The following is a 23,190-nucleotide window of genomic DNA, read 5'->3' on the forward strand; positions in this document are numbered from 1 at the left end:
GCAGACGTCAATGCGGCGACACAGATTTCTCTCTGTGAGAACATGGGGAACCCATACATCGAGCTTCGAGGATAATCCCAGGCCTTTCAAGTGGTCATAAACTGTTCAATTTGATAAATTTAACCTCAATCCGATCTCACGTGTTGTTATTCGCCGGTTCACATTCATACGCTCATTCATCCCCTTTCACACTCTCATTCACACCCCACAGTAATGGGAGACAATGAAAATGCACGAGGGTGGACGGATGTTACCGTTTCCTCCTCATACATTCTCATTCTCTCCCATTACCTTGCACACCCTCTTTCTCCTACACATTCATACACCCTCATTCATTCCACCTCTCGTCCTGGGAGATAGCAAGAATGCACGAGGGTGAATAGAAACATACGTTTACCCCTCGTTCATCCTTACCACCTCCCTCGCACACATTCTCTCATAGACCCATTCATTACCTCATTTCATTCTCACCACCATTCTTACTTCACCCTTGCACACTCATGCTCCTTATATTCACCCTCATTCATACACACAACTGCAGTAAGAATGCAGAAGAGTGAACGGAAGCGACCGCTTACCCTCATGCATTCTTGTTCTCTCTCTCACTCTCATTACCTCATGCACCCCCTTTCTCTCATCCACAGTCACATACGCTCATTCATTCTCCCGCTCCCACTGGGAAATAGTAAGAATGCACAAGGGTGAACAGAAGAATGCGTTTAATCCTCGTTCATCCTTATAACCTCCCCGCAAACATACTCTCATACACACACACATCCGTTATCTCATTTCATTCTCACCACCATTCGTACTACACCCTTGCACATTCATGGCTTTATATTCACTCCTATTCATACGCACAACTGAAGTAAGAATACAGAAGGGCGAACGAAAGCAACCGTTTACCCTCATGCATTCTTGTTCTCTCTCTCTCTCTCTCTCTCTCTCATTACATCAACCGCCCTCTTTCTTTCCCCCACAGTCACATACCCTCATTCATTCCACCGCTCGTAATGGGAGATAGTAAGAATGCACGAAGGTGAACAAAAGTAAGAGTTTACCCTCGCTCATCCTTACTCACTCCCTTTCGCATACACACGCACAATTACTCATTTCATTCTCACTACCACTCTCTTCGATCTCACCTCATTCTTACTACGGCCCCGCACATTCATGCCCCCTTATATTTACTCTCATTCATACGCACAATTGATGTAAGAATGCGTGAGGGTGAACAGTAAGGATCTTCTACCCTCATGCATGCTTACCCATCCGTTCCTTCACCCTCGCCCCCGCGCCCCGTAGACCGCTGGATCCATCCATAAACCTACAACCATTTTATTTTCAATACATTAATAATTCAATAACCATTTTAAACCATACTAAAAATTATTTTTATTTTATTCATTTCCAAAACCATTTCCATACTTTATTAGTTATTGAAATGAATCTGTAATGGAGAAAATTTTACATAAGTTACGTTTAAGAAGTAAAAGACATTCGAAAATAGAGAATTAAAATAAAATGGGCAAAAATTATGTAATTTATTTTACAGTAATAAAAAATAAATAGTGAATATTAACAAGAAAGCTTACCTTTCCCTAAAAAAACGCGAAAATTTATAACAAGATGGTCGCCATTTTCCATTTTAGCAATTATGTCTCCTATTTCTAATTATATTGCTTATTAAAATTACATCAATATTACTCATGTATATATTACTGGGGGATAAAATGTCTCCAAAAGGAGAGGGTGAAAGTGGATAATTCCAGGTCGTAAGACCTTCATCTTATCCACTTACACTTTCATTTATTTGTTATTAAATTAAACAAACGAAACAATTTTCTCTCCATCATGTTCCCAAGTTTTTGTTTCCTCCACTTCATCTTCATTTGTTTTGACCAACAAATGCCAACCTGTTGAAAACATATTAAATTAGTTATATTTAACAAAAATATTACGCAATAAGGACAACTAACTTCTAACAACAATAGATAAATAGTAACAGAAATTTACCTTTCCCTAAAAAAAAGTCAAAATCCAAACAGTCGATCTTCTTGTCTAATTAACATAATTATATTTCCAATTCGTGTTTGTATTGCCCATAATACTCGAAATTGTAATCCAAATTAAAACTGCCTTGAATTAGTATCTGTTGAAACAATTTAATATTAGTTTTATGTCCAATTTATTATTAATATTTTATCTGAATCGATTAAGTATTAATTCCTTAAACAATGCCAATTGTAAGATAGAAATAATACCATTTAAGAAAGTAATACTTTACTAAAATGTAACTAAAAGTCAAATAACAAAATAATGAAAACTTTCTTACCACTCCCACAAAATGGTTCCTGATTCGACGACTCCAGGACTCCTCTACGTTGGCCCCAGGTCTTTGTCGTTTTATTCAATTCATGCTGGTTCTTATTGACCAAATTAATACCTGTTGAAACAACATTTTAATTAGTTTCATACATCTCAATAATTGTCATGTAGCTAACACTCTATCTTAACGTTAGCCAAAAATTGGGAAGAAATTTAATAATTTTCTATTATCAGTGTTATTAATTAATAATAATTACCATTTTTCAGATAAAATGTGTCCTTGTTAGAATTTTTCGTCCAACATGGAAAAAATGGTGGCAGTCTCAGGCTCTCAGGGTAGACGTGTTGTTCGGCAAATTCATTCAATTTGTCCATCTTGCCCCTTCAGAACATAAAACGATTAATATTTGAACATATTCACGCCATATTCTATAAAATCGAACCAAAATCGAATCGCATGTTATACCTAAACGGGTTACACATTATCTATCATCATCGCCTAAACCTACATTCAGAATTCGAAAAATTTAACAAATCCCTAATTATTCAACTTCAATTAATCTAAAAACTTGATAAAATTTGCAACAAATAGGCGAAAACGTAACCCACGCCGAGACACCCGAACCCACGCCATCCAAAAATAATCATTTACGCCTAAAAAATCGAACCAACGATAATCACAACCTATCAATCATTAAATGGGAATGTATTATATGTAATGAGAACAAAATCAAATAAAGATGAGGGATAAATACCTTCAGGACTCCATTCCCTTTATTAACAGCAACGGCCAGCAACATCTTAACTTTTCGAAGTCTCAGCTCAAACAATTAAAGAAGACGGAAATTATTTTAACGGAAGCGGTGTATAGTAAGTGGGGGTATACTACATTAGTCAAAATTTTCCCTGCTAGTTGTAAAATTATTATCCGACATGGAAATCATTTTCTAATCGTGGTTTCCTATAAACTAACAAAAGCCAATCGTATAGAGATGTTATTACGGATTTTTAAGCTTCTTGGAATTTCAGAAACAAAAAATAAAACAATTGACAATTTCAAATGGACGGATATCGATCCTCAATAATACCAACTTAAAATCCTTAGAGCAGCAGTGCCAATAAATAAAATCCCTATCTCTTTGACACATAACCTAGTTCAAAATATACATAAAATGAATAAAAATAACATTTTTAAGTTAAAAATTGGCATTTTTATTAATGAAAACCTACTCTTGTATGTTCGAAGAAGTATTATAGTTAGTCTAGAGCAAAAATATTAACTTTCTCAAGAACAGCCTCTCTAACTGTTCCTGCTGTAAGCATGTTTTTCTAGGATAATTTGGAAGGATTCAGTAGGACGAAGCCTCCATAAACATCATAGCATTTATAAGAACAATGTAAAACGTTCTATTATCGTACAATTTCGATGCAGTATGCCAATTTTATATTACACGTTACAAACTTTTTGCGCCTTTCGAAAACGAACTTGTAACGACCGTAGGAACACAAGTATGCTGAAAAGAACATAACGAAGGTAATGTAGAGTTCAATTAACGTACTCGTAGTCATATTTTGTTTATAATTTCAGTTTATTCTGATGAAAAAAAATACAACCCAAGCTAACCTAAAAATTGGAAGTAAAATTTAAAATATGGCATGTAGCAAATGGTTTTCAGTGCCCAAATTACTGAAAAAGTAATCAACAAACGAAACGTCTCGTCTCAATAAAATATTAATCCTACCGCACTGTAGTATTATGTATAGTAAGTAACCCCCTTGTCTGTCTACCTACCAGGTTGTAAAATTAGGTAAAACAAGCAAGAAAATTGTTATATGGTCAGTAAAGAACGAATGTAACAAGGTTTCATCGCAACAGTCGTCACTTTGCCGATTTTAGACAGTCCTAATACCTGATGAAATCATCGCAACCCCGATTCAAGTATTATAAGAGCCCCCAATCAAATATATCCATTATTTCATCCATTAACATTTTATAAACATACCAGGATACGTGTATATATACCTTCATTCATAAATAAACGAAAACTACTCCAGAAAAGGGGTAGAAATACTGTAAACGTTACCTAGCTACTATAATTTTGGCCAATTTTAATCTATCCAGACGTTAATTCTAATTTTATTCTTCTATTTTCAGTTTCCATTATTGCCTGTTATTTGATATCTCTAGCCATGCCGTTTATAGGGTTCACACCCCTTTGGTGGTAACAGTGGGGGCTGATGGTGCGGACTCCGCCCTAATACGGGGCTCCCCGTGGACAAGTAAAGCCTACGATTAGCTACAATTGGCTTAAAGAGACCCCCCTGTGAGTACCCGTTGTAAACGAGTTCCTATAGACATGTTTAATAAGATCAGTTTGATGCATACCACTTTTAAATGAAAAAGTATTGAAATTAATTTTTTTTATAGCAACCACAACAGCCCCTTTGACTTTTACTGCACTTTTTTTCTTGTTTATCCCTATTATGTTGTCCAGGTACAAGCTCAGCTTCAAGAACATCGAAACAGCAGCATCCTTAATTTTATTCTTTTTTTTATTACTTGAGCCTTGCCAGAAACTCATTTTTAAAACTTTTGTAAGCTTAACATTATACCCCTTTATACAATACCCTTTCATCGATAAGAAATGTAAACTACTATAAAAAAAAGGGTAGAAATATGTATTGTACACATCATCTACCACACTTTAATTTATTAATTCTAGTTTTTATTTTTTAATTTTCAGAGGACACTTTAGTCTACTAGTATTAATCCTGATATTATCTCAAGCTAAGTCACTTTGGAGGTATAACAGCAAACAGTATGGGGTTGACAGTCCCCAAAGAGCCACAGACAACAGTAATTTATGTAAGAAATTTATTCTTGGCTAGGCACATTTAATAAGATATAAGAAATAAAACACTTGGTACACTTAGAGTGTTCTAAATAAATTATGAAACATAAGTGTACCAAGTGTTTTATTTCTTATATCTCACAGTAATTTAAGCCTAACAGTAATTACACCTAATACAACTGGTTAAAAAGGACACCCAGTTTGTGTTCATTCTAGTGTATAGTACATTTGTATCTATGTATGGTACCGACCATAAAAAGACACAAACTTTTTATATGTTAATTAATTAATGTATCTCATTACCAACAAATCTCATCGTCAAATGTTTGTAAATGTAGATAGAAGAATTTATTTTATGAATACACCATAAAAATTACTGAATGCTACAAGCTTTTTTGAATATTTTTGATATTTTTAACGCAATCGTCAATACTTTCACCATAGTTGGAATATCCATTTCGTAAATAAGTACAAAGGGAAAGGCAATAATTAATAAAAGTTTCTTTATCTGTCGTTGTAACTGAAAAAAAAAAAAAAAAGAATCATTTCGTTTCTTTTTACTCGTAGTTAGGGGACGTCCATTAATTACGTGCGATTTTTTTAAAATTTCGATCCCCTTCGTCCTTGATGAGATTTTGACGAATCCCCTTTCGACTTCACGCAATTAATGGAAGTCCCCTAAGAGTGCACATATGGTCCTGAGTGATATCAGATACATGTCTTTTGTCTTGGGGAATCTCAAAAACATTGGAAAAGTTCTGGTTAAATAAATAAAAAAACGATTAATTAAATCAACTTACTGCTTTCTTTTTTAAGAAAGTTTTTAAACTCGAGAAAATGCTCCTTGGCGTTCTTCTGTAAGGAAAAATTAAATACAGATGTCCAATAATTTAATAGTCTTTCTAAACAGCCTTCCAATGACCAAGGGGGTTTTGACATACCCCCCATCCTATTCCATATGCTTCCATACGATTCCTTTATTTCCTTCACAATGATCATACTAATTAAATGGCTCAAGCTCGTTTTAATCTCTTCAATTTTACAAACTTTTTCATTAGCTGGTTTACGAAATGGATCCAAAATCGCTACAATTTCATCGTGGCCATAAGCAGGAATATTATTTAATAATGCTTTGTTACGAAGATTTACGTCATTGGAAAGAAGTATCTGAAAGAATTTTTTTTACTATTTTAAGAAGTTGTGGGTAAAAGGAAAAAACTTACAACTCGGTTTTTGCGCCTCAAAATTTGTAGGCAACAGTTTAAAATTGCATCATCAGCACATGTGTTTGGAGTCATATTCTGCATTACATCTGACATATTTTGTCCTTTAATGGAAAATAATATTATTCACTATTAAACAATACAAAATGCAATAATTAATGTTGTTTGGATGTTAAAAAAAACTTTTATAGTTATAAAATATATACCTTGAAGGATCTTCTTATCAGATTGAAGGCAGGCATTTATGAATTTAATAGCAATTTGCGCTCTTTTTCGTAAAAATTCATGGGCATTTTTTCCATCCTTTATATAGTCTAATTCTTGAATTACAATCCAAGGTAAAAACATTATGGGAACTTCTACACCTTAAAAATGTACTCCACTCAATTTTTTGACTTAAAATAAAAAAAAAATTATAATACTTAAAGAGTTGAGGATATTACCATTAATTTTTATTTCCATTATTTCTTTTATAACTTCCAAGTGCGACAAGAAAATATTCGTATCAATAACAATAAAAACAGTTTTAAGGACACCGTCATTTCGCATCAACTCAGATGAAATGTTTTGTACCTCTTTTTGGAATTCAGTTTGTGGTAAGATATTTGGTAGCATACTGGTCCGAACTTTCTCAATCTAAAAATCAAAACAATTGTAAACAGTAATAGACAACATCCTGTATAATAAACAAATATTACATTTGATAAGACAATTTTTTCATCAATTGGTGTCCAATCCATAAACAAATCATCATTTGAGTTTCTGTTTTGGTCAGTTGATTCTCCATGCCTGTTGGCTCCTTCTTCTGGCATATAGTAACAATTTAAAGAATTATTAGAAGAAAGGGTATTATTATCACAGCCCTTCTGAAAACTTTTATTGANTTCATTTACACTTATCAATAAAGCGTTGAAATAAAAAAAGACTTTTATCTCTGATTATTTCTTCCATAAAGTTTTTTTTTGCTTTTTCATTGACTGCTGCCCGTCTGCATCCATAAAGTGAAACAAATTTTTAGCGCAAGCACAAGCCTCCCGATTATTTAAAAGAAAATGGATGCTGTTTCGATCCTCTTTTTTTAAATTAACAAACGCTTTCCAAATATCATCGCTTAGTTGTTTCGGTACGATATTGGTAGGTAAATTGCTTAAAAATTCGATACATAAAAGTTCGTCTGTATCATTTTGGAAAACGTGATTATAAGATTGGTTTAAAGTATCCCATTCTGGCCCATTAATTTCTCCTTCCTGATTTCCGCCTTTGAGAAGTCTGTTTCTTAAAATGTCCATGTGTTTTCTACCGTCTTTCAAAAGTAATTTTGCGATAAAAATTCGATTTATGCTGATAATTGTACGGGTCATTTTCAGAACAATGCTTGGATGTCTACTTCCCCTATTATTCAAACGTAACAACTGTGCAAAAGGATATGATAAACGCTCAAAAGGTGCCAAAAAATCGAAACATTCTTTAATAACCATTTTGGCGTCAGAATAATTCGTTGGTAGTGGATAGTTACCGCCACTCTCATGGTGAACCCGCAAATAATCGTGTACTTCCGCTTTGATCATATCAAAAATATTGTCATCTATATTCCCCGTTATGACCATTTTCTTCTTTTCTTGAAAACGGTACGTTATACCGTAAGTAGTGGACAAGTCACGCATAAATATTTTCCCGCGTGCTCTTTTCATAAGGGAGCTTTCAAACGCAGATAAACAGATTGTAAATGGATCGTCTGGTGTTGCATCATTCATTTGTGGTCGAGGTAAATCGGTACTATTCACAACATTTCTCTTGTCTCGTTCATTTCCTTTCGTTTCATCCCCTGATGTGCTTGTTAAATCCACTTCTTGGACCATACGGTCACGCCCAGTGTTTACTAAATTGTTTACTTCTCTATCTGGTTCTGTCAAGTCAATAGTACTCATAACCCCAACTGTTTCTTCTCGTTCGTTATTTACTTCGAACATTTGAATATTACTATTTGGTGGTCCTTGTTCTACATTTGGCGATTCTTGTGCTATATTTGGTTGCGGCGCTCCCGTATATGGTTGGCACTGTCCCACATTTGGTTGGCCTTGTCGCACATTTGGTTGTTCTTGTCCCACGTTTGCTAATCCTTGTCCCATATTTGGTTGTTCTCGTCTTACATGTGGTTGAACATGCCCCAAATTTGGTTGTCCTTGTCCCATTTGTGATTGCATGAAAGGGTTTGCATGTAAAAATGCCGGGGAAGAAAAAATGCTGTTACCAGACAAAAGATTTTGTAAATTTGCATGAAATGGTAGTTGATAGTTGTTTGTTTGAAAAGGGGAACCGTAGAAGTTGTGGTTTTGTAAATGACCGGTCCCGGGGGGATAGAACAATGGAGAATTAAAAGCAGGAGCGACAAAAGGTGCCCATGGATTAATTAAGAAGTTGGAAGGGTCACCAAGCAGACCAGGACGATTTGTTGTTTGTACTTGCCGTGGCTTCTTATTTTTTTTATTGTTCTTCGATTGTGGTTGTTGTTGTTGTGGTTGAGTTTTTTGTTGTGATTGAGATTTTTGTTGCGATTGTGGTTCTATTTTTTGATGTAATTTTAATAGTTTCTTTTGGGCCTTGGCCAATTTTTTCCTTTGCTTTTTAGTTAGTGGTTGTGAGTTTTCTATTGCTTTATACGTTTCTTGAGTACTATTTTTATCATTTATCGACGCTTTCTCTGGATGGTGCGCTGACGCTTCCTCTTGATCGTTTGATGTCCCCTGCTGTTCAATGTTTGTTGAGATTCCCGATTGACTCTTTTCTTGTAATGTTGATACTTCTTCTACAATTATTATTTCGTTGACCTTTTTTATCGCTTCCTTTTGAGAGTGTAACGTTTCTTCTTGTCTAATTATCTCTCCATATTCTGATTTTTCTTCATGAATTTCTTCTGAATTTCCCTCATTGTGTTTAATCATTTCATTATGTTTTGAAATAACTTCCTCATTTTGGTTTTCTTTTGGGGATTTTGAAACTTCGTCCTGACTATTATTCTCTTTAGATTTTGTTTCTGCTTCCTGATTCTTTGTTTCTTCTTCGTCATTTTGTCGGTTAAATTTCACCGTTATCTCTAACTGATCTATATTATCTATTGAAATATTTTCTTGATTTTCCTCTTGAGACTGTGACTCTTCTTTTTCATCGTTTTTCTCGGAACTTCTTGCTGTTTCACCCTTATGACTCTCTTCAAAGTTCAAAACATCTTTCTGCTTTTCCATTTCCTTCGACTTTGGTCCTGCTTTATTGTGATTAATCTCCAGGGATTCTGAGTTTTCATTCTTTTTATATTGTACTGTAGAATTTGCTTCTTCTTGTTTGTCTGCCTCTGCATTTAAAATTTCTTGTTCATGGGTCTTTACATCCGTTGATCTTACCACCACAATTTGTTCCACTAATTTTAAAGCATCATTCACTTTATTTGCCACATCTGAAGTTTCTTCCTCAATGTTTTTATCTTTACGTTTTGTTACCGTTTCTTTATGAATTTTATCTTGCGATTTTGAGGTTCCTTGTTCTTTATATTGTTTAGATTTTTCAACAGCTTTCTGTTTTCTATGTTCTTTTTTATTCTTATTTTTAGATTTTAATACAGCTTCCTGTTGTTTTCGTTCTTTAGACTTTACATCCTCTTCCGTGGGTGTCTTTCCTATTTCTTGCTGATTTTTCTTTTTCTCCCCTCTGAACTTTTCTACTTCGTCCAATTTACTCCCCGAATCACTGAAATTACCCTTGCTTCCAGTTTCACCCTTATTTTTGTCGATTTGGTAATGACTAGTCTTCAGCTGCTTTTTCTTTGACAAGCTACCTTCATTTTCTTGCTTCCTTTTACCAGGCGATTTCTTCATAGGCTCATAAACAGGCTCGTAACTTTGTATTGCAAGCAATGTTGCCGAATGGCTCCTGTTATAATATTTGCAGTCGTGCTCGAAGTGGCCTTGTGATCCACATCCGGAGCACCAACGTTTGTGAAACGGCTTTACCAAGTCGCTTTCCGGAGAGACTACAGGCCCTTCTTTAGTCTGTAATTGAGAAATTATTTACTGTACAAAAATTAAACGTAACTATTATATATAAGATTTTGTATGAATGGTATGATGTAGCATTATGTAATGTAATTTGTGGTGAAAATAAATAAATAAAATAGTCTTACGGTTAAGTGATAACGGCGCCACAAATCCGGACACATCTTCGTTGGGTGCCCCCTCATATTACAAATGTTGCAAATTACATTCATAAACCCTTTGCACCTGGAGCAATACGTCGTAAAATAGTTCATTTGCTGACCACACGACGTACATATTTTATTTGGACACCTCGGTTCCATATGACCTTTACCTCCGCATAAATTGCACACGAGAAAGTTGGATTTGTTGGGACAACGGTACGTCAAGTGTCCCCATTGGCGGCATGAACGGCATCGGGGGCCTCTAGGCTGAAAACACAAATATCTATCTCGATCAAGGATCTTCCAAAAACTTGGATCATCTGACATGAACTTCTGGCATTCGGAAACAGAAAAGTTTTCGTGTCCCCAACTTTCACAATAAAACTTTTTCATATTATTGTCCCAAAAGTCGGAGAACTGTTTCTTTTCGGGATGACCTTCTGTTCTTTTAAGTGGGTGCTTTTCTTGGAGCAGGTTCACATTCACCACTTCAATATCTTCCCCAACGTCACTTATACTTCTAAATTCGTCGAAAGAATCGTCGTCTTCTTGTATATTGCAAGCTACTCCAGTATCTGCTATGGTACAAAAGCTCAAATTTGAATTTGAATTATTGTCGCTTTCATAATCCACGGTGTAAATACTGATATCCGAATCAGAGTCGTTTGTAAACTCAACTGATACTATACCATGCTCTCTTACTTGATTTTTATCAGGTTTTACAGTATCAGAGTCAGCTTTCTTGACTACTTGTTTATTTTTCCGTTTTCTTTTTTTACTGGAAACAGAAGTTTGCGGTTCTTCTTCTATATCATTGTTCTGGTCGATTACGTTAACCAGTGTCTGCTCATTTGGGAATTTCTCAGCATTTTTTTCATTTTTACGTTTCTTCTTCTTTTTGGGTTTTGGAGTTCCACTTTCTGGTAATTCCAATGGAATTATACTGCTACCATGCTCACTTTCAATATCCAATAGTTCTCGAATCTCGTCACAATGTTCCTTGGATTTCCCTTTCTTCTTTTTCTTTGGAGACTTCTCTTCATCTTCATCTGACCCGATGACATCTTGTGCAACCTTCAATTTTTTCTTATTCTCTAGTTTCCACTCTTCATTGTTTGAATCATTTTGATTTTCTAGGGGTTTAGCTTTTTGACTTTTTGATTTTTTTCTTTTCAGTTTGGAAGATTCTGTAGTTGAATCGACATCAAGCTTTCTTTTAGGTGTAATGAAATTGGCAAAACTTTCTAAATTTGGTTCATCAAATACTTCTTTAGACGGTGCATCAAACCCAATATCATTGATGGCATTGCTCTTAATAGGAATATCAACTGTACTACAGCTGCTTTCAGTTTCATATGCTTCATTATTTACATTGCTTTTTAACTGACTTGTAGATTTGGAGCAGTAGAAATCACTGCCATGCAGTTGGAAATTAAAACAGTGTTGACTCAATTGAACACCGTCCAAAAAATCATTAGTAACATCCACCAATGGATTGTTAATTTCTTCATTTTCAATCCTTGCAATTTGAGATTTTTCTTCGATAGTTATTGTAACATCTGCACTGCAATTTGAATCTTTTGTGTCCTCAACTTCTATTATTTCTTGTTCCACAGATTCTTCCACTAGAACTATGACATCATCTTCATTATCTGTTTCTGAATTGGCATTTTTTTCTGCTTTTTTCATTTCTTGATTTTCGGCTTTCACTTGAATGCCTTTACATGTTCCTTTATCTTCCTTTTCCTGGGCTTCTTCTTCATTTTCTGTTGCTTTCATGCTACATTCTTGCAATCCAAATTCTTCTATATTATCATCTTCATTGGAACTAATATAGATTATAGGTTTTTCCAAAATCACCTCTTCAACATCAGAATCGTTAGAATCACTAAGAACCACAATATCANCAAAGGGAAAGGCAATAATTAATAAAAGTTTCTTTATCTGTCGTTGTAACTGAAAAAAAAAAAAAAAAGAATCATTTCGTTTCTTTTTACTCGTAGTTAGGGGACGTCCATTAATTACGTGCGATTTTTTTAAAATTTCGATCCCCTTCGTCCTTGATGAGATTTTGACGAATCCCCTTTCGACTTCACGCAATTAATGGAAGTCCCCTAAGAGTGCACATATGGTCCTGAGTGATATCAGATACATGTCTTTTGTCTTGGGGAATCTCAAAAACATTGGAAAAGTTCTGGTTAAATAAATAAAAAAACGATTAATTAAATCAACTTACTGCTTTCTTTTTTAAGAAAGTTTTTAAACTCGAGAAAATGCTCCTTGGCGTTCTTCTGTAAGGAAAAATTAAATACAGATGTCCAATAATTTAATAGTCTTTCTAAACAGCCTTCCAATGACCAAGGGGGTTTTGACATACCCCCCATCCTATTCCATATGCTTCCATACGATTCCTTTATTTCCTTCACAATGATCATACTAATTAAATGGCTCAAGCTCGTTTTAATCTCTTCAATTTTACAAACTTTTTCATTAGCTGGTTTACGAAATGGATCCAAAATCGCTACAATTTCATCGTGGCCATAAGCAGGAATATTATTTAATAATGCTTTGTTACGAAGATTTACGTCATTGGAAAGAAGTATCTGAAAGAATTTTTTTTACTATTTTAAGAAGTTGTGGGTAAAAGGAAAAAACTTACAACTCGGTTTTTGCGCCTCAAAATTTGTAGGCAACAGTTTAAAATTGCATCATCAGCACATGTGTTTGGAGTCATATTCTGCATTACATCTGACATATTTTGTCCTTTAATGGAAAATAATATTATTCACTATTAAACAATACAAAATGCAATAATTAATGTTGTTTGGATGTTAAAAAAAACTTTTATAGTTATAAAATATATACCTTGAAGGATCTTCTTATCAGATTGAAGGCAGGCATTTATGAATTTAATAGCAATTTGCGCTCTTTTTCGTAAAAATTCATGGGCATTTTTTCCATCCTTTATATAGTCTAATTCTTGAATTACAATCCAAGGTAAAAACATTATGGGAACTTCTTTTAACGTTATTTTTAATGCAAAAACAAATAAATACTTAATCAAAGGTGTAACGTGAATTCCACCTCCGAACAGAACGAGGACTATTTGAAAACGCATTAATTCGCCCGACGGTGTTGCACACCCAAAATAAACCTAAATTATTTCAAATCAAATCAATAATTCATCAAAGAAAATAACGATAATGATACATTAAAACAAATGTTTGGTTTAAGTAATATAAATTGCTGATAAAAACGGAGCCTTCATCATTGACAGATTCCTTTTGTAATAAAAAAACAATTCTATGACCACCAGCATATGATTTATTATTTATACATCCAGTTTTAAATGTTTGACAAAAAAAACTATTCATAAGTGAATAATTATCCAAGAATAAAAATAACACAAACTAATAATGAAACATTTTTTAATGAATAAAACGAAATAAGGTTTTTAATACCATAATAACTGCGCAACTAGAACGAGAACATTTCATTTACACTTATCAATAAAGCGTTGAAATAAAAAAAGACTTTTATCTCTGATTATTTCTTCCATAAAGTTTTTTTTTGCTTTTTCATTGACTGCTGCCCGTCTGCATCCATAAAGTGAAACAAATTTTTAGCGCAAGCACAAGCCTCCCGATTATTTAAAAGAAAATGGATGCTGTTTCGATCCTCTTTTTTTAAATTAACAAACGCTTTCCAAATATCATCGCTTAGTTGTTTCGGTACGATATTGGTAGGTAAATTGCTTAAAAATTCGATACATAAAAGTTCGTCTGTATCATTTTGGAAAACGTGATTATAAGATTGGTTTAAAGTATCCCATTCTGGCCCATTAATTTCTCCTTCCTGATTTCCGCCTTTGAGAAGTCTGTTTCTTAAAATGTCCATGTGTTTTCTACCGTCTTTCAAAAGTAATTTTGCGATAAAAATTCGATTTATGCTGATAATTGTACGGGTCATTTTCAGAACAATGCTTGGATGTCTACTTCCCCTATTATTCAAACGTAACAACTGTGCAAAAGGATATGATAAACGCTCAAAAGGTGCCAAAAAATCGAAACATTCTTTAATAACCATTTTGGCGTCAGAATAATTCGTTGGTAGTGGATAGTTACCGCCACTCTCATGGTGAACCCGCAAATAATCGTGTACTTCCGCTTTGATCATATCAAAAATATTGTCATCTATATTCCCCGTTATGACCATTTTCTTCTTTTCTTGAAAACGGTACGTTATACCGTAAGTAGTGGACAAGTCACGCATAAATATTTTCCCGCGTGCTCTTTTCATAAGGGAGCTTTCAAACGCAGATAAACAGATTGTAAATGGATCGTCTGGTGTTGCATCATTCATTTGTGGTCGAGGTAAATCGGTACTATTCACAACATTTCTCTTGTCTCGTTCATTTCCTTTCGTTTCATCCCCTGATGTGCTTGTTAAATCCACTTCTTGGACCATACGGTCACGCCCAGTGTTTACTAAATTGTTTACTTCTCTATCTGGTTCTGTCAAGTCAATAGTACTCATAACCCCAACTGTTTCTTCTCGTTCGTTATTTACTTCGAACATTTGAATATTACTATTTGGTGGTCCTTGTTCTACATTTGGCGATTCTTGTGCTATATTTGGTTGCGGCGCTCCCGTATATGGTTGGCACTGTCCCACATTTGGTTGGCCTTGTCGCACATTTGGTTGTTCTTGTCCCACGTTTGCTAATCCTTGTCCCATATTTGGTTGTTCTCGTCTTACATGTGGTTGAACATGCCCCAAATTTGGTTGTCCTTGTCCCATTTGTGATTGCATGAAAGGGTTTGCATGTAAAAATGCCGGGGAAGAAAAAATGCTGTTACCAGACAAAAGATTTTGTAAATTTGCATGAAATGGTAGTTGATAGTTGTTTGTTTGAAAAGGGGAACCGTAGAAGTTGTGGTTTTGTAAATGACCGGTCCCGGGGGGATAGAACAATGGAGAATTAAAAGCAGGAGCGACAAAAGGTGCCCATGGATTAATTAAGAAGTTGGAAGGGTCACCAAGCAGACCAGGACGATTTGTTGTTTGTACTTGCCGTGGCTTCTTATTTTTTTTATTGTTCTTCGATTGTGGTTGTTGTTGTTGTGGTTGAGTTTTTTGTTGTGATTGAGATTTTTGTTGCGATTGTGGTTCTATTTTTTGATGTAATTTTAATAGTTTCTTTTGGGCCTTGGCCAATTTTTTCCTTTGCTTTTTAGTTAGTGGTTGTGAGTTTTCTATTGCTTTATACGTTTCTTGAGTACTATTTTTATCATTTATCGACGCTTTCTCTGGATGGTGCGCTGACGCTTCCTCTTGATCGTTTGATGTCCCCTGCTGTTCAATGTTTGTTGAGATTCCCGATTGACTCTTTTCTTGTAATGTTGATACTTCTTCTACAATTATTATTTCGTTGACCTTTTTTATCGCTTCCTTTTGAGAGTGTAACGTTTCTTCTTGTCTAATTATCTCTCCATATTCTGATTTTTCTTCATGAATTTCTTCTGAATTTCCCTCATTGTGTTTAATCATTTCATTATGTTTTGAAATAACTTCCTCATTTTGGTTTTCTTTTGGGGATTTTGAAACTTCGTCCTGACTATTATTCTCTTTAGATTTTGTTTCTGCTTCCTGATTCTTTGTTTCTTCTTCGTCATTTTGTCGGTTAAATTTCACCGTTATCTCTAACTGATCTATATTATCTATTGAAATATTTTCTTGATTTTCCTCTTGAGACTGTGACTCTTCTTTTTCATCGTTTTTCTCGGAACTTCTTGCTGTTTCACCCTTATGACTCTCTTCAAAGTTCAAAACATCTTTCTGCTTTTCCATTTCCTTCGACTTTGGTCCTGCTTTATTGTGATTAATCTCCAGGGATTCTGAGTTTTCATTCTTTTTATATTGTACTGTAGAATTTGCTTCTTCTTGTTTGTCTGCCTCTGCATTTAAAATTTCTTGTTCATGGGTCTTTACATCCGTTGATCTTACCACCACAATTTGTTCCACTAATTTTAAAGCATCATTCACTTTATTTGCCACATCTGAAGTTTCTTCCTCAATGTTTTTATCTTTACGTTTTGTTACCGTTTCTTTATGAATTTTATCTTGCGATTTTGAGGTTCCTTGTTCTTTATATTGTTTAGATTTTTCAACAGCTTTCTGTTTTCTATGTTCTTTTTTATTCTTATTTTTAGATTTTAATACAGCTTCCTGTTGTTTTCGTTCTTTAGACTTTACATCCTCTTCCGTGGGTGTCTTTCCTATTTCTTGCTGATTTTTCTTTTTCTCCCCTCTGAACTTTTCTACTTCGTCCAATTTACTCCCCGAATCACTGAAATTACCCTTGCTTCCAGTTTCACCCTTATTTTTGTCGATTTGGTAATGACTAGTCTTCAGCTGCTTTTTCTTTGACAAGCTACCTTCATTTTCTTGCTTCCTTTTACCAGGCGATTTCTTCATAGGCTCATAAACAGGCTCGTAACTTTGTATTGCAAGCAATGTTGCCGAATGGCTCCTGTTATAATATTTGCAGTCGTGCTCGAAGTGGCCTTGTGATCCACATCCGGAGCACCAACGTTTGTGAAACGGCTTTACCAAGTCGCTTTCCGGAGAGACTACAGGCCCTTCTTTAGTCTGTAATTGAGAAATTATTTACTGTACAAAAATTAAACGTAACTATTATATATAAGATTTTGTATGAATGGTATGATGTAGCATTATGTAATGTAATTTGTGGTGAAAATAAATAAATAAAATAGTCTTACGGTTAAGTGATAACGGCGCCACAAATCCGGACACATCTTCGTTGGGTGCCCCCTCATATTACAAATGTTGCAAATTACATTCATAAACCCTTTGCACCTGGAGCAATACGTCGTAAAATAGTTCATTTGCTGACCACACGACGTACATATTTTATTTGGACACCTCGGTTCCATATGACCTTTACCTCCGCATAAATTGCACACGAGAAAGTTGGATTTGTTGGGACAACGGTACGTCAAGTGTCCCCATTGGCGGCATGAACGGCATCGGGGGCCTCTAGGCTGAAAACACAAATATCTATCTCGATCAAGGATCTTCCAAAAACTTGGATCATCTGACATGAACTTCTGGCATTCGGAAACAGAAAAGTTTTCGTGTCCCCAACTTTCACAATAAAACTTTTTCATATTATTGTCCCAAAAGTCGGAGAACTGTTTCTTTTCGGGATGACCTTCTGTTCTTTTAAGTGGGTGCTTTTCTTGGAGCAGGTTCACATTCACCACTTCAATATCTTCCCCAACGTCACTTATACTTCTAAATTCGTCGAAAGAATCGTCGTCTTCTTGTATATTGCAAGCTACTCCAGTATCTGCTATGGTACAAAAGCTCAAATTTGAATTTGAATTATTGTCGCTTTCATAATCCACGGTGTAAATACTGATATCCGAATCAGAGTCGTTTGTAAACTCAACTGATACTATACCATGCTCTCTTACTTGATTTTTATCAGGTTTTACAGTATCAGAGTCAGCTTTCTTGACTACTTGTTTATTTTTCCGTTTTCTTTTTTTACTGGAAACAGAAGTTTGCGGTTCTTCTTCTATATCATTGTTCTGGTCGATTACGTTAACCAGTGTCTGCTCATTTGGGAATTTCTCAGCATTTTTTTCATTTTTACGTTTCTTCTTCTTTTTGGGTTTTGGAGTTCCACTTTCTGGTAATTCCAATGGAATTATACTGCTACCATGCTCACTTTCAATATCCAATAGTTCTCGAATCTCGTCACAATGTTCCTTGGATTTCCCTTTCTTCTTTTTCTTTGGAGACTTCTCTTCATCTTCATCTGACCCGATGACATCTTGTGCAACCTTCAATTTTTTCTTATTCTCTAGTTTCCACTCTTCATTGTTTGAATCATTTTGATTTTCTAGGGGTTTAGCTTTTTGACTTTTTGATTTTTTTCTTTTCAGTTTGGAAGATTCTGTAGTTGAATCGACATCAAGCTTTCTTTTAGGTGTAATGAAATTGGCAAAACTTTCTAAATTTGGTTCATCAAATACTTCTTTAGACGGTGCATCAAACCCAATATCATTGATGGCATTGCTCTTAATAGGAATATCAACTGTACTACAGCTGCTTTCAGTTTCATATGCTTCATTATTTACATTGCTTTTTAACTGACTTGTAGATTTGGAGCAGTAGAAATCACTGCCATGCAGTTGGAAATTAAAACAGTGTTGACTCAATTGAACACCGTCCAAAAAATCATTAGTAACATCCACCAATGGATTGTTAATTTCTTCATTTTCAATCCTTGCAATTTGAGATTTTTCTTCGATAGTTATTGTAACATCTGCACTGCAATTTGAATCTTTTGTGTCCTCAACTTCTATTATTTCTTGTTCCACAGATTCTTCCACTAGAACTATGACATCATCTTCATTATCTGTTTCTGAATTGGCATTTTTTTCTGCTTTTTTCATTTCTTGATTTTCGGCTTTCACTTGAATGCCTTTACATGTTCCTTTATCTTCCTTTTCCTGGGCTTCTTCTTCATTTTCTGTTGCTTTCATGCTACATTCTTGCAATCCAAATTCTTCTATATTATCATCTTCATTGGAACTAATATAGATTATAGGTTTTTCCAAAATCACCTCTTCAACATCAGAATCGTTAGAATCACTAAGAACCACAATATCAAGATTTGATGAACCATTCTAAAATGAGAATAACAAATTAATAAGCAACAATAAAAAAAAAAAAGGAACTTACAACTTTAGAGTTACTTTGTGTTTTATTGTTATTGTTATTGGTAGTTTTATTAGCCTGTATCTGTCCAGTAATTGGAGTAAGGACTTTATTTTGTTTCCTATGCTCTTTGAAAGTGGTTTGGGCTGGATTCTCTGGCTTAAGCTTCTTTTTTGGCTTGGCTCGTTTTTTCTTATTGGATTTATTGAAGAGAGGATGAAAGGCAGTTGAGAAGCATTGCGTAGGAGCAGGTGGTATGACTACTATATTGTTTATTCCAGGAGATCCTGGCAATATGAATTGTTGACACGTATTTGAATATGTTTCATTGTAAGGTGGGTTTTGGTAGTTGTACAAATTATTCTGATGATTGTAAAACTTTTTATGCATGCCACCTGTTTGATCATCAACAGAGCTTGAATTTCCTGAAAAATTTTCTATATAAGTAAAAAATATGTACACTACATAGAGGTGCTGCAAACTTCAACATAAAAAAAAGACTTAAGGATTATAAAGAGATACACACTTAAATCAATAAATCTGTTGGGTTGATAAGGTTGAGGGACCACATTGATGTCTGGATTTTCGTAATATCTGTTACTTTTTTTGCTATTTAATCTGTTTAGTTCAAAATCTCTGGAACTATTCTGAGATTCCATGTCAATCTCTTCTGAAAGTGTCGAATGATATATTTGACCATATAAATGAGCTTCCAGGTCTTCAATATCAATTTCTGTGTTACTTTCAATGTCGGCCTAGAAAAGCCATTAAGATTTTAAATATAAATGGCCACAAAGGAAATTCACACATCATACCATTTTTTTTCTTCATTTCTGTTTGTTTTTAATAACTAAATAAAATGAAACTAAAATAGAAAATCGACTGATAAAAAGGCCACTAACGCTTACGGTGCATTATATTTTTCTAAAAAGAATACTGCAATTAACTGTATTTAAAAATCATTTGCACACTACACACAAAATACGTGAGACAGGTTAGAAAAGAAAACGAGTGACAGAAGAGCAATGATTGTGGTTACATAAACGGTAACGTGTTTTTTTCGGCTTAATAACCACATTTAATTTATTAATTACTTTTTTTTTTAATTCACAATCAGTAAGTGCCTATAAAATAATTATCGGTTTTTTCTGATAACGGCGCCACAAATCCGGACACATCTTCGTTGGGTGCCCCCTCATATTACAAATGTTGCAAATTACATTCATAAACCCTTTGCACCTGGAGCAATACGTCGTAAAATAGTTCATTTGCTGACCACACGACGTACATATTTTATTTGGACACCTCGGTTCCATATGACCTTTACCTCCGCATAAATTGCACACGAGAAAGTTGGATTTGTTGGGACAACGGTACGTCAAGTGTCCCCATTGGCGGCATGAACGGCATCGGGGGCCTCTAGGCTGAAAACACAAATATCTATCTCGATCAAGGATCTTCCAAAAACTTGGATCATCTGACATGAACTTCTGGCATTCGGAAACAGAAAAGTTTTCGTGTCCCCAACTTTCACAATAAAACTTTTTCATATTATTGTCCCAAAAGTCGGAGAACTGTTTCTTTTCGGGATGACCTTCTGTTCTTTTAAGTGGGTGCTTTTCTTGGAGCAGGTTCACATTCACCACTTCAATATCTTCCCCAACGTCACTTATACTTCTAAATTCGTCGAAAGAATCGTCGTCTTCTTGTATATTGCAAGCTACTCCAGTATCTGCTATGGTACAAAAGCTCAAATTTGAATTTGAATTATTGTCGCTTTCATAATCCACGGTGTAAATACTGATATCCGAATCAGAGTCGTTTGTAAACTCAACTGATACTATACCATGCTCTCTTACTTGATTTTTATCAGGTTTTACAGTATCAGAGTCAGCTTTCTTGACTACTTGTTTATTTTTCCGTTTTCTTTTTTTACTGGAAACAGAAGTTTGCGGTTCTTCTTCTATATCATTGTTCTGGTCGATTACGTTAACCAGTGTCTGCTCATTTGGGAATTTCTCAGCATTTTTTTCATTTTTACGTTTCTTCTTCTTTTTGGGTTTTGGAGTTCCACTTTCTGGTAATTCCAATGGAATTATACTGCTACCATGCTCACTTTCAATATCCAATAGTTCTCGAATCTCGTCACAATGTTCCTTGGATTTCCCTTTCTTCTTTTTCTTTGGAGACTTCTCTTCATCTTCATCTGACCCGATGACATCTTGTGCAACCTTCAATTTTTTCTTATTCTCTAGTTTCCACTCTTCATTGTTTGAATCATTTTGATTTTCTAGGGGTTTAGCTTTTTGACTTTTTGATTTTTTTCTTTTCAGTTTGGAAGATTCTGTAGTTGAATCGACATCAAGCTTTCTTTNTTATAAAATATATACCTTGAAGGATCTTCTTATCAGATTGAAGGCAGGCATTTATGAATTTAATAGCAATTTGCGCTCTTTTTCGTAAAAATTCATGGGCATTTTTTCCATCCTTTATATAGTCTAATTCTTGAATTACAATCCAAGGTAAAAACATTATGGGAACTTCTACACCTTAAAAATGTACTCCACTCAATTTTTTGACTTAAAATAAAAAAAAAATTATAATACTTAAAGAGTTGAGGATATTACCATTAATTTTTATTTCCATTATTTCTTTTATAACTTCCAAGTGCGACAAGAAAATATTCGTATCAATAACAATAAAAACAGTTTTAAGGACACCGTCATTTCGCATCAACTCAGATGAAATGTTTTGTACCTCTTTTTGGAATTCAGTTTGTGGTAAGATATTTGGTAGCATACTGGTCCGAACTTTCTCAATCTAAAAATCAAAACAATTGTAAACAGTAATAGACAACATCCTGTATAATAAACAAATATTACATTTGATAAGACAATTTTTTCATCAATTGGTGTCCAATCCATAAACAAATCATCATTTGAGTTTCTGTTTTGGTCAGTTGATTCTCCATGCCTGTTGGCTCCTTCTTCTGGCATATAGTAACAATTTAAAGAATTATTAGAAGAAAGGGTATTATTATCACAGCCCTTCTGAAAACTTTTATTGAAATGATTATCATGTACCATATCTGACACTACACGCGAAATCTGATGAGCATTATAAGATGTGCTAGAACTTGAAGACAAATCAGATGCATAACTTGGAAGTGGAGTTGACCTCTCTGAAGGTGGCCTTGCTATAGAAATATTGGACTGCAAATATTCTATGCATTTACGTTTATAATCCACTGAAGTGTCGGGTAAATTGGCTTTAAGTGGCTTCGCATGATACTCTGCACTGGTAGATGCAAATTTATTGTGGCAGCTGTTATTGTTAGGACGTGCATTAGTATTTGTTTTATTATTCCTAATACTATTTAATCTACTTTCTAACCCAGAAACAGGATGTCTTTTAGAGTCACTGAATGTCTCATTATTTCGTGATTTAGATGGAGAATTTTGAATTGCTATTTGATGTAGTCTGAAGGATTTTGAATCAGGGACAGACTGTAATTCATTACGATATTGTTGTAAACGACTGTTCACTGAAAACTTCTGCGGAGGCGCCGAATATTCGGTTCGTTTGCTTGAGGGTTGTACATCTACGTTATCATCCTCCCTTTTCCTTTTTAAATAGCCATCCATGTGGTAGGAACGACTTTGGAAAGTATTATTTCTGTTAAAATTGGAGTTCATCTTTTTTAAACTGTGTTATATTAGCATAAAATCACAACTATTTAAAACTTTTCATATTTACACATTTAAGGTTATATTCACAAACCCACCAATACACTTAACCATTGACAAACATTTTTTTAATAAGTACCATATTCCATTAAATTAACAAA

At 34.5% G+C, this 23,190-nt stretch overlaps 4 protein-coding genes and 1 long non-coding RNA gene across 6 annotated transcripts; 1 reads left to right on the forward strand and 4 right to left on the reverse strand.

The window, feature by feature from the left end:
- Positions 1-3,926: 3,926 nt before the first annotated feature.
- On the forward strand, positions 3,927-5,202 carry LOC108741550. The gene is made up of 3 exons (XR_001938523.1): positions 3,927-4,091; positions 4,484-4,652; positions 5,073-5,202. It is a non-coding gene; the product is annotated as an uncharacterized LOC108741550 (long non-coding RNA).
- A 326-nt stretch (positions 5,203-5,528) lies between these two features.
- Positions 5,529-7,280, reverse strand: LOC108741558 (transcriptional protein SWT1). The gene is made up of 6 exons (XM_025975696.1): positions 7,102-7,280; positions 6,847-7,039; positions 6,610-6,768; positions 6,404-6,507; positions 5,981-6,347; positions 5,529-5,700 (listed from the first exon to the last, which is right to left on the reverse strand). Exons 1-6 carry the CDS (start codon positions 7,213-7,215, stop codon positions 5,564-5,566), a joined length of 1,074 nt encoding a protein of 357 aa, XP_025831481.1. The 5' UTR covers positions 7,216-7,280; the 3' UTR covers positions 5,529-5,563.
- A 13-nt stretch (positions 7,281-7,293) lies between these two features.
- Positions 7,294-20,354, reverse strand: LOC108741556. Of its 2 annotated transcripts, XM_025975695.1 has the most exons (6): positions 20,159-20,354; positions 19,870-20,098; positions 19,368-19,768; positions 19,286-19,312; positions 10,578-12,488; positions 7,294-10,446 (listed from the first exon to the last, which is right to left on the reverse strand). In XM_025975695.1, exons 1-6 carry the CDS (start codon positions 20,159-20,161, stop codon positions 7,342-7,344), a joined length of 5,676 nt encoding a protein of 1,891 aa, XP_025831480.1. In that variant the 5' UTR covers positions 20,162-20,354; the 3' UTR covers positions 7,294-7,341. The 2 variants fall into 2 exon arrangements, with proteins under 2 accessions (XP_025831480.1, XP_025831479.1); XM_025975694.1 differs by lacking the exons at positions 7,294-10,446; positions 10,578-12,488 and adding an exon at positions 13,894-17,243 and having other exon boundaries at positions 17,375-19,312.
- Positions 12,560-13,605, reverse strand: LOC112904770 (transcriptional protein SWT1-like). Its single transcript, XM_025975697.1, has 4 exons — positions 13,458-13,605; positions 13,252-13,355; positions 12,829-13,195; positions 12,560-12,765 (listed from the first exon to the last, which is right to left on the reverse strand). The coding sequence occupies exons 1-4, from the start codon at positions 13,597-13,599 to the stop codon at positions 12,737-12,739; spliced, it is 642 nt and encodes a 213-aa protein (XP_025831482.1). The 5' UTR covers positions 13,600-13,605; the 3' UTR covers positions 12,560-12,736.
- A 367-nt stretch (positions 20,355-20,721) lies between the features above and the next one.
- Positions 20,722-23,188, reverse strand: LOC112904771 (transcriptional protein SWT1-like). Its single transcript, XM_025975698.1, has 6 exons — positions 23,100-23,188; positions 22,226-23,018; positions 21,971-22,163; positions 21,711-21,892; positions 20,826-21,574; positions 20,722-20,767 (listed from the first exon to the last, which is right to left on the reverse strand). Exons 1-6 carry the CDS (start codon positions 23,141-23,143, stop codon positions 20,722-20,724), a joined length of 2,007 nt encoding a protein of 668 aa, XP_025831483.1. The 5' UTR covers positions 23,144-23,188.
- Between the last annotated feature and the right edge of the window lie 2 nt (positions 23,189-23,190).

Source organism: Agrilus planipennis, unplaced genomic scaffold (genome assembly GCF_000699045.2).
Source record: "Agrilus planipennis isolate EAB-ADULT unplaced genomic scaffold, Apla_2.0 scaffold232, whole genome shotgun sequence".
Classification (NCBI taxonomy): domain Eukaryota; kingdom Metazoa; phylum Arthropoda; class Insecta; order Coleoptera; family Buprestidae; genus Agrilus; species Agrilus planipennis.

Coding starts and splice junctions, on each gene's coding strand:
- LOC108741558 (XM_025975696.1), bottom strand. CDS start 7,215: ATGCCAGAAGAAGGAGCCAACAGGCATGGAGAATCAACTGACCAAAAC. Junction 6,769..6,846: donor AATGGAAATAAAAATTAATG/GTAATATCCTCA, acceptor TACATTTTTAAG/GTGTAGAAGTTCCCATAATG. Junction 6,348..6,403: donor TGAGGCGCAAAAACCGAGTT/GTAAGTTTTTTC, acceptor AAATTCTTTCAG/ATACTTCTTTCCAATGACGT.
- LOC112904770 (XM_025975697.1), bottom strand. CDS start 13,599: ATGTTTTTACCTTGGATTGTAATTCAAGAATTAGACTATATAAAGGAT. Junction 13,356..13,457: donor TGATAAGAAGATCCTTCAAG/GTATATATTTTA, acceptor TTTCCATTAAAG/GACAAAATATGTCAGATGTA. Junction 12,766..12,828: donor CTTTCTTAAAAAAGAAAGCA/GTAAGTTGATTT, acceptor AATGTTTTTGAG/ATTCCCCAAGACAAAAGACA.
- LOC108741556 (XM_025975695.1), bottom strand. Junction 19,313..19,367: donor CACAAAGTAACTCTAAAGTT/GTAAGTTCCTTT, acceptor TTCTCATTTTAG/AATGGTTCATCAAATCTTGA. Junction 10,447..10,577: donor GGCGCCGTTATCACTTAACC/GTAAGACTATTT, acceptor TCTCAATTACAG/ACTAAAGAAGGGCCTGTAGT.